Source organism: Coregonus clupeaformis, chromosome 29 (genome assembly GCF_020615455.1).
Source record: "Coregonus clupeaformis isolate EN_2021a chromosome 29, ASM2061545v1, whole genome shotgun sequence".
In the NCBI taxonomy this organism is placed as follows: domain Eukaryota; kingdom Metazoa; phylum Chordata; class Actinopteri; order Salmoniformes; family Salmonidae; genus Coregonus; species Coregonus clupeaformis.
Window position 1 is genome coordinate 26975345 of NC_059220.1, and position 10748 is coordinate 26986092.

The 10748-nt window shown below is 41.5% G+C and overlaps 1 protein-coding gene across 1 annotated transcript in view; it reads right to left on the reverse strand.

The window, feature by feature from the left end:
- LOC121544953 (dnaJ homolog subfamily C member 17) overlaps positions 1-8925 on the reverse strand; it is a 58051-nt gene extending 49126 nt beyond the window's left edge. The window contains exon 1 of the mRNA XM_041855222.1: positions 8722-8925. Coding sequence (XP_041711156.1) covers positions 8722-8796 — 75 coding nt within the window. The 5' untranslated portion in view covers positions 8797-8925. The remainder of the gene's footprint in view (positions 1-8721) is intronic.
- Positions 8926-10748: the final 1823 nt, after the last annotated feature.

Below are 10748 nucleotides of genomic sequence, written 5' to 3' on the forward strand. Positions count from 1 at the left end.
TGGGGCCACATCAATATCTGCACCCATCCTTTGCTGTGCTTGTGATAATGCACGCTACATAAAGATTGACTTGACTGCTGTCACCTTTATGCTGACAAAGCTTTTTCAAGAAGGATAAATATGGACTGGATTGGCAGCAGAGGAATAAATTACAATAACACGCAAACAGTGCGCCATTGTCCATTACTAAATTGGGATGGCAGCCATTAATATCTTGGGTCTCAAGCCAAAACATTTGAAAATATGAGCAACCAACTTAGGGGGAAAAAAATACTTTTGAGCATTGTAATCTTAAGTGAGGTTTTAGTCCGTTTAAAAAAAAAAACGAAGTTCTCTGGAATGTTAACCGCATTTCTTGGGTTCTTCTGAGCGAGTTAATGACAACATGTTTTTCATTAGGCGATGTCTACTCCTCCAGAGAGGAAGCAGGGCCCATTGAGAGACAAAGCAGCTCTCTGAAGAGACAGAGCGCCAGCTTTTCAAACCACTCCTCTATACCCAGTGAAGACCTCCCGTCCTAATCAGCCCTGCCAGCATTCTTTCACCTCCCCCCTTTCTAGTGATGGAGGGAAAAATCTATAGTTACATATCGCGAAATTATATCGATACTTTGAATCCAAATATTTGTTCATTGCTAGGTAGCATTATCTAGCGCTAGTCCGCTGTACCAGCGCCAAAACGCTGGTATTTTTCATCTTACAGCTTGTTCTCCTTCTTCACGTGAGCCAACATGTTTTCAGCACTTTTATTTCCCTGACTGATCAAAACTCATTTTCTCATGGCTCTCTCGCCTCTCTGCAGCAGACATATAGTGAGCAATATGTTTGGAACATCAAATCGCAATACATCGTGAGAATCCCAATACATATTGGGCGGCAGGTAGCTTAGTGGGTAAGAGCGTTGTGCCAGTAACCGAAAGGTCGCTGGTTCTAATCCCCGAGCCGACTAGGTGAAAAATCTGTCGATGTGCCCTTAAGCAAGGCACTTAACCCTAATTGCTCCTGTAAGTCGCTCTGGATAAGAGCGTCTGCTAAATTACGTAAATATCGTATCAGCAGCTAAGTATCGTGATAATATCGTATCGTGAGGTCTCTGGCAATTCCTAGCCCTACCCCTTTCACCTCCACCTCATCTCTCCCGTGCTGCCAATCAATCAGAACCCAGTTCAGTGAAATCACTCTGTGAGGCTACACATTATTACAGCCCTTCACTCAGAGAGCTTCCTACATACAGTAACATTCAGGTCTGTGGAACTATTTCAAGCAGCAACGCTTCCCCCTCAGCCTCCTACCACCTCTAGTATCTTTTCACTTTCTGCTCTGCTGCATTTCTTGTCTCTTTTCCTCTCCTGGACCACCCCATCATCCTCCTTCTCTTCTCATTGTCTTTTCTCCCCAGACTTCAGCTCATGGCCAGCAGATTACCTCAACCAAAGAGTGAGTCAGCGTCAGATGTCCTGTTTGGCAGCGAGCAGAGCGTAATGAGAAGCTCCTGAGTTACGCAGCACTGCCACTGCCCAAGAGAAACACATCAGCCAGTTGAGAGGTCAGGCCGTGTCCTCAATTCACATAGCGGATTTGGCCATCACCGTACCAATCTGATAAGTTTACGTGTCGCTGTCATTTTGTTCGGTCAAAGTAGGTTTCTCCAGCTGCCTGGACATCTACAGAGCTCTTGAACAAGAGCAACCTGTCATCAAGCCCGCTGTGCTGAAAAGCCTCCACGCTAGTAATTGTAACACCATCAGTAATCCCTCAGAGTGGTTACCTCACCTCCTTTTAACAAGCTCTACAGAGACCCTTATTCTCATCGCCTTGAGAGGAACTGGGCTCAGGGGCTGGAGGATGGGGTGGGGGAGAAGGATAGGAAGAGGGAGAGATCCCCTCTGTGTTAATAACAGCCTATTTGGTAGATGTGTGCAAGCACTCCAACAGCAGAGGGACACCCCCTTGGGGATTACTGACTGGGTTTCATAGTGCTGTGCTCGGCACTGGGGCTCCATAAGACCCGTCAGGCCAGTCTAATGCCAGGTACCTCTCCCCCTGCACCATCTCCCTCTCATCTACTGCTGGCAAGTGAATACTGCTCCCTCAGCCCTGAATTTAGTTAAATACATGGTTAGTCCCATCACTGATGTAACACGCAAGCCCTAATTGAGGTAGACCCAGTGTCCTCTGTACATGCCAATGTGGGACAACTTTAGAGTGAGCTAATTCAGTGATAAGGAAAAGTAGAAATCGCAGGTCGAGTGACAGGTCCTCTTGAGTGAGGAGGATCAATAACAGTGGCAACTACAGGTCTACTGCTCATTACTGTTTTTCCAGTGCTGGATATCTTAAATCAATTATGAGAGTGAGACTTCTTAAAGGAGCCAATGAACCATAAGACTACCGTGGCGCGGTGCGGACAGCTCCCTGCCATCCAGGACCTCTATATCAGGTGGTATCAGAGCAAGGCCCGAAAAATTGCCAAAGACTCCAACCACCCAAGCCATAGACTGTTCACTCTGCTACCGTCCGGCTCCGAGACAGCTTCTATCCCCAAGCCATAAGACTGCTAAATAGCCATAAGACTGCTAAATAGCCATAAGACTGCTAAATTGTTATGGGCAATTCCACAGTAACAGATTTTTCACTTAAAATTTAAGCTAAACCAAAAACATTGATTTCAAAGTTTAACAAACCATACAACTCTATGCACAAGTAGTAGATTTAACAATTTACTCTGAACATTTTACAAAAACACATTTACTGGAAGAACTGTGCAGATACAACGTTTGGTAACATAATTTCGGTAAAATCTCGCTCTGTTATTTGTGTTCACGTTTTCCAAAAACAATGTTAATATCTGCTCCAAATTAAGATTGAACAATGTCTACAGGAATAATGGGGTGTCAGCTATGACATGACACACTGACATTGAACTACAGTAAGTAGAGTGGATTTAAACCCGGTTATTATGGATATGAATGCCATTCTCTTCATGGTGATGTATCCTAAATAGGTACACAGGTAGAAATATGTAATATCCTCCTTTGCATGTCTGGGTATTATTCTACACACTGGCTATTATTTTAATGAGCTCTGCCCCCAAACAAAACCACATTTGTTTGGTCCAGACCGGACCAAATCTGAACCAATCATCCAAAGTCTATGTTTCACAAGTTTGGAAATCAAAGTACAGCACAGTAGAGCTCAGTATAGTAGAGTACAGTACAGTAAAGTAGAGTATAGTTCAGTACATTACAATACAATAGTGTGCTCTACTGTGTACTGTACTGAACTATACTGTACAGTACTGAACTATACTATACTTCTCTTTACTGTGTCTCACGTCGTTTAGTGATATAGAGAGGATCAAGTCTGTCTATCAGCACAGCCGATGTCCCCTTATAGCGTGAGCGCACTGTGCCTGCTCCACGTTGCTAGCTCTAGCCCAGGGATAGGCAACTTTGATGGGGGGCTACAAAAAATCTGAACTCACCATGAGGGGTCGCAGTTTCTCACAGGTCTGCATACCCACATCCTGCGTACTCACATCATTTCTTGCAATTCTACACATTTAACCCCCCCCCCCATAAAAAAAATCTGAGTGCCTTCAAAACGGGCTGCCTAGTTGCCCATCCATGGTCTAGCTTGTCCTGTGGAACCACTGCATTCACTGGGAGTCTGGGCTGCATTACCACTTATGCTGCACAGAAGTTAAAGATGCACTATGCAGAAATTGCTCTGCCATTTTCTGGTTGCTAAAATTCTAATAGTTCGCCTAATTTCCGTTTTTGTGACAAAACAAGCAAGTTTAGTGTAGAAAATCATTGTACCATCTAAACCGCATACCCCAAAATATTGTATTTTCAGCTGTTTGAAGCTTATGTACAAAACCGAAAGTAAAAGACGCAAAAACTAAACTTTAAAACGGGAAGCATAGAAATAGTGCACATAGAACAGATGTACCGCTTCTTAGACTTGCTTTCAATAACTCACATTTCTATGTGAATTTGGTCAGGTCGCCCAAAAAAACTTACATATTGCAGCTTTAAGACACTTGAATAATGCAACACGGCATGTAGAAATGTTGAAACTTAATTACTGTTCGCCAAAATGTCCATTACAGGCTAGAACACTTTACAATGCAAGAGGATACAGGTAGCTTCCAGCTTTGTACGCTAACTTTCCTTGCTAGCTTACAGCTGAAGCTAAGATCAATTTCCTACCCTAGTACCTTGTGATAATATGCTAACCATAATGTACAATTTTGCTGATTTCAAAGGTGATTGTGACCAAAAACGTTCTTCATTAACTTTGTCTCCCCCGCCTCACGTCTCTCCCAGTCAAGATCATCTTTGCTCGAGCTCGAACATGAGTGAGTGAGACAGCGCGCACTTTTATAAAATAAGAGATTGCTTCTTCTATGCAAATGTTGCTGATCAGTACAATAAAATAAGTCCCAAATGATGGGGAAACAGATTGTTTTTCATCTGTAGACCCATGAAATCAGCTCAATAACTCAATGCACGCACACACTCCTATTGAATATGAATTCACCTGTATTGTGAATAGGCCTTGGCTACATCTTGATTTACCCAGTTTATCAAGAGACTTACCATTTAAACAAATTATTACCATTATGTTATGTAGTTAGATTGGTTAAAAAAAAGATTTTAAAAAGTCAAATTGACTGCATGATTGTATAATTGATACATTCAAACATTGAACATTTAAAATGTAATGATATGGAACTCAAAAGATCTGTCTGGATAAAGTGCCATTCTGTGAGTTAGGCTAATAGGCCTTCTTTTTCTGCTGTGGTATCATGATGGTATCGAGTATCGTGATATTATACCTACTGTAGTATAGGTATCGATGTCATAATTCTGGTATTGTGACAACACTATACTCTACTGTGCTGCGCTGTCTAAACTTGTGAACCAAACTGTGGTTTGTGACTACCATGATTTCCCATTGTAGCAAATTCAATTGCAGAAATTACATTACTGATTTAGAAACAGAATTTTGAGTTTTAATCACTTAATAATTCATAAACCAAATTGATATTAGTAAAAACACTAACTAATTGATAGGTCTACCTTTACTTGTTACTTCTGTGAATTTTCATTAACCTCCCTTCTCATGAGGGAAAGAAATTAGAAAATAGCTTTAAAATATATGGGGTTTTGGTAACTGAATTTAAGACTTTTTCCAGGTAGATGTTTTCTAAGACCCCTTTTCCATCTGTTTGACCAGAAATCAAAGCCTTTGCTTATTCCTAATTTTTAGGATGGAAAATGGTTGAAAATTTTATATATGCCTTAATTTCTCAAAAATATAGACTCTTAGCTTTCATTTGACACCCAATTTCATATGCTCCTATGAACTTCACATTGGTGCTCATGGGTACTTTTCATGGAAATTACCTTAATTAAAATGGTTACCAGGACTATCTGCACTGACTCTATGCACACTCACAAGACTATACATGTCTATATACTCACTCACACACACACACACACTACACTGACACTCTCACACAAAACCCACACACATTCACAAACACTGCATACGCACACACACATAACACACATGCATTCCGACACAACACATACACACACACACTTTTACACTCATTATATGCTGCTGCTACTCTGTTCTTTATTTTACTTGTATTATTATCTATCCTGATGCCTAGTCCCTTTACCCTGCCTTCATGCACATATCTACCTCAAATACCTCGTACCTCTGCACATTGAACTGGTACTGGTATTCTCTGTATAGAGCTCCATTCTTGTGTATTTAATTATTTCTGTGTGACTATTTTTCAACTCTGCATCGTTGGGAAGGGCTCGTAAGCAAGCATTTCACGGTAACATCTACACCTGTTGTATTCGGGCATGTGACAAATAACATTCGATTTGATTTGATAATCAAGCCCATCCCTCACTCCTTAGCAGTGGGCTACTTACTTACAGTACCAGCAGGCACACAGTAGCCTAATAGTTAGTGCCTGGTGAAATCAGGCTCTCCCTGCCACCCGCTGCATGCCACAGTCTTTACCGCATGCCCACATCTTGTACTCATTACCCGTCTGTGGTGCCTCTTACAGCTGACAACTGGCCCCAACACAGCCACAGCAGGACCCACATGGGTGGCTGATTAGCTACCTGCTCTGCAATTGGGCCATCCTCCTAAATTACACTGATCTGGCATTATTAGGAAATTATCTGCTGGAGAAAACGCATGCAAGGAAGAAAGAGAGAGAAAAAGAGAGAGGGAGTGAAAGAAGGAGAAGGGAGTGGTGCGGGGGAAGAAAGAAAAGGAAACTATAAAATATCTACAGAGGTTGGGGGTATAAAGTGAATGTGTGTGTGTGTGTCTACTAAGACATAATGCGCCCTGAGCCGATCATAACTCGCCTGATAGGAACATTTGTTTGGGACAGTGATACAATTAGCATGAGTGGGGCCTGCCAAGGGCCAGCGGAATTACTCACCCACCCGAGGAAAGTGTCTTCTGCATGGATGCAGGCAGCAGAGCGCAAAGGTAGGATGCACAGTGAAACGCAGCCAGCCTGGCAGGGGGTCACTCTATTCCCCTCCACTCCCACAGCTAGCTAAGCTACAGTACCATGAGCTGTTTTAGCCGCTGAGGCCTAACGTTACTGCAGTCAGGGAGCCAGACACGAAGAGCAATGAGAAGGAGAGGAAGGAGCTCCACAAGTAAACGCTGTGCTGTCATGATAACGTCCACAAAGACATCTGCTGGTGAATAATGTCTGCATATAACTCAGACAGACGGCTAGATTGTGTCTACATATAAAACAGTCACGCTATAGGTAGGCTATATTGTGCTTTATTTGCCAACAGAAATAGCACCAGGCAGCCACATAGCTGAATCTTATTGAATATGTTGGTGACTAAACTGTGTCCAGTCTTTTCCCTTCCTCTGTTCTCTTAGTAGGTAAAACAGCCACTTCTTATCCCTGCTGATATGCAGGAGCATGTGGCTGAAAAGTGATAGCTGGCCTGTTTAACTGTGTCAGCTACAGGAGAAATCTATGTAAAAAAGAACTCCAGATAATGATTCACTCAGTGATGTGCATAAACCACAGGTTCCAAGCCACCAGCTCCAGCACCCTAGCTATAATATCTGCAATCCAAAATGAGAGGAATTTCAAAACCAGAGATAACGACAGAGATAATTCAAATCAGGAGGAGTAACAGGAAGCCGAGATTCATCAGGGAATGGTTTAAAAGCTGTTGCTAAGCCCACATTAACATGATATTGGAGTACTTCCTCTCTCAATGATAAACAGCAGTCCTCCTGGTGTAGCAGTGGGAGAAAACAACTGTGACATATGACATCGGTCTTCATAGATTGCACCACTTTGTTTCAAGGCCTACCAGTCCCCACACACGCACTGGTGTACGCACTACGGCTCACCATCTTTCCTGACCATCAGCAGACCTCACAAAACTTGGCTCCCCATTTCAGTGACTCTTTCTGTCCAAGCCACAACCACTAATTTCCCTAAAATACTCCTCTGGGGTGGATGAGACTTTGAAATCCAATTAAGAAATTAAGTTATTCCCACAATTTGGCAGCAATGTTAATTTCATTCTGGCCTGCGGATTTTAGGAGCTTGAAACTTAGCAAGGAGGTGGTCGTGAAAATTACTGGATTGGGGGACACACGTAGGCCTATCACCCATGGAGCATGGGCAGAGAAAATGGAGGACAAGGAAAGGGGAATCTTCCCGGAGCAAACCAAATACCCATGTCTGCACATAATGTCATTCAGACTAACCCGCTACATTCTGTTTCAATTAAGTAGAGCAGCCTTTTGTTTGAGCAAGCAATCAAACATGATACTTGTTTAACATGCAGACTGCAGTACAATTTATGATTTGCAAACAATAAGAGATATTGAGGAAGACAATTTGTTTATTGAACTTATCCAAATGCTGGCTCAACCGGTACTTGTTGGTATCCCTTGGGAGAATCAAACAGGAGCTTCGTATAGTGCTAGAAGAGGAAGCCGCAGTCTAATTTTGGCAACATGATGCATTGGCTTATGAGCATGATTTATCATTTCAGAAGACATGTGCTCCAGGAGGTGTTGCGCTGCATCTGCATGCTCCTTCAGATACTACCTACGTCTGCAGAAATCCTAAATGGCTGGCTCTATAGGTACATTGCATTTTGAACGGTACTATGCCGCCACTTAGTGGCCATTTGAAGATACTTTACTTAGAACACACAGGACCTACAGGCTTGGTAGAAATATTGCAAATGACATTATCCATATGTACAAATTCTGACCTAATACAATTATTAGGTAATTAACGTTCATAACCAACCTAGCTAGTTAAGTTAGCTAGCTAGTAGCTCTGGTCCAGGGCTAAGTGCGCGTTCCTCTACTAACACAGCAGAGGCAACTCGTTGTTGTCGTCGCGTGACGGGATCAGAGCTAGCTGGTTTAACATATCCACTAGCACCAAATATTTATAACTAACCCCTGCCGTCTGTGCTAGCACCTTTTGGAAGAGCAGAGATAGGAGGCCATTAGCTATGTTATTAAGTACCAACTTCAAAGCAACTAACGTTAGCTAACTAACTAACCTACTACTAAGTTACACAAGGCGTCAAAGTTTGCAAGCTAGCTAGTTAACGTTAGTTAGTTAGTTATCTACAGTAGCTAGCTAGTTAGCAAGCTAGCTATCACTCACCTCTTTCGCTGTCGCTGTGCCTTTAATACCCAGTAGACCATACAGGTCAATCTGCAAAAGGTCTTTCGCTGTCATGTTATCTTTCTTTCTTACACTATAATAGCTACCAAAACAAACGTTAAATCAACGTCCTAAAGATGTTTGTTGTTGTAGCATGTATGGGTTGGACGCACAGTGGTTGACCGTTTCGAACTTTCAACTCGGACTCATTCACTTCCTGAAAACAAACCATTATGGGAGGTGTAGTTTAAGTGCACTACACATCATTTATTATGGAACTTGCATGATATTGTGGATTTTAAAATGATACGTATTGCATTACAGTGATATTTGTAAGCATGTTGATCTATTTGTTCTATTGTGGCATATTCAAATACTTTTTGCTGACTTTAAAGTGATCCATTTTTATCATTGCAATATGAAAATGTTGTAAATAATGAAAGAATATTAACTTTTTGGTGTCAAAGTGTAATATTTATTTAACTATGCAAACTGTACCAGACTGGCCATTATAATATGATAACATTAGAACATCATTTTTGAATGAAAAAATTTAACAATGTTTGAGACAAGGGTAAGATAGGGTACATTCATGAACATTTCTCTTCTCAGAAAGTTCTAAATCAATCACACACACACACACACACACAGAGCGACAGGGGCAGACTGGCCATCTAACATTTCGGGCAAATGCCAGATGGGCCGGCCTATTTTTAGCATATTGGGCCTGTCTAACTTTATTTGTATATGTTTTATTTTTTGATTATCATTATCTGGCTATAAATGGGGGCCTCAAGGAATAAAATGGGCCTGTGTGGGGGCCTCGAGGGGAAAAAATGGGCCGGTGTGTTAGAAATGCCAGAGCCGATTTCTGGTCCCAGTCCGCAAAGCATACAAATGTATGTGTAATTAACTCTATGATTTAGGATTTACCAGTTCTAAATTATGAAGTAGTCAATCAAATAGTTACTCTATAAACGAGGAATGCATTTACTCAAACCAACTAATAGATGTATTAGTTATGAATGAATTAACACTCAAAACAATAAAAGCGTACATGGAAGACATGATACGTAATAAAACAGAGTAAATGACTGAACTAATAAGACGTAACATGGTTACACGTGTCATCAGAATAACCTCTAATAGAGAAAATCTATGTGTGTCTGTACACACAAGAGGCTTGCAAACAAGGTCTCAATTTGAACCATCAGGAACAGGACTCAAGACCCCAGACCTAAATTAGCATTACTTTGAACTTTGAATGTCAGGAGGCAAATGGAAGTTGCCGACGCAGTCTTCATCACAGAGTCCAAGATGTTCATCTTCTCTACCCTACAGTCTGAGCTTGACTGGAAACACCCACCAGCTAAAGGATGCAATAGAAAAGAATACATGTTTTTTCCCCCACAAAGTGCAGATATTTTGCATTACTTTTTGGTTTCATGTACAGATTATGGGCTTTTCTGCATTGGTGATTTACATAAAATGAGACCAAAGATTTAATGCACCATCTCATGTCATTCACTGTAACATGATTTGCATCATTCTCTTTAAGCTCTGGGAGTCCCAAGTTTGCAACTTGATTTAGGAAAATACAGTACATAGACATCATATGTAATATCAAGACTCCAAGCATACTGTATTGTCCAAACTCTAACTCGTCAGGACTCTTGAAGGTGAGAGGTCAGAGGGGAACAGAGGAGATTATCCTTGTGTTTTGGAGCCATTATGGATAGACTAATTAAGCCTGGTTTGGCCCTTGGTTGAAGATAATTATTACCTTTAATCTTCAAACTAGGTTAGGCCTGGCCTCTTGGGTTTACCACGTGGTCAGGGTAATCAGGCTAAAATACTGTAATCCTGAGCCAGATAAGGTAAGTGGCATTCCAATAAGAAACTGTAGGCCTACCTGGTATCACCTTTTCCCAGGGACACTTTTGAAAGGCAAGATTCCTATGCAAATATAATACAACAGAATAGAATACAAACAGAATAGTAGGCTGCAAAATAGAATATGATAGATT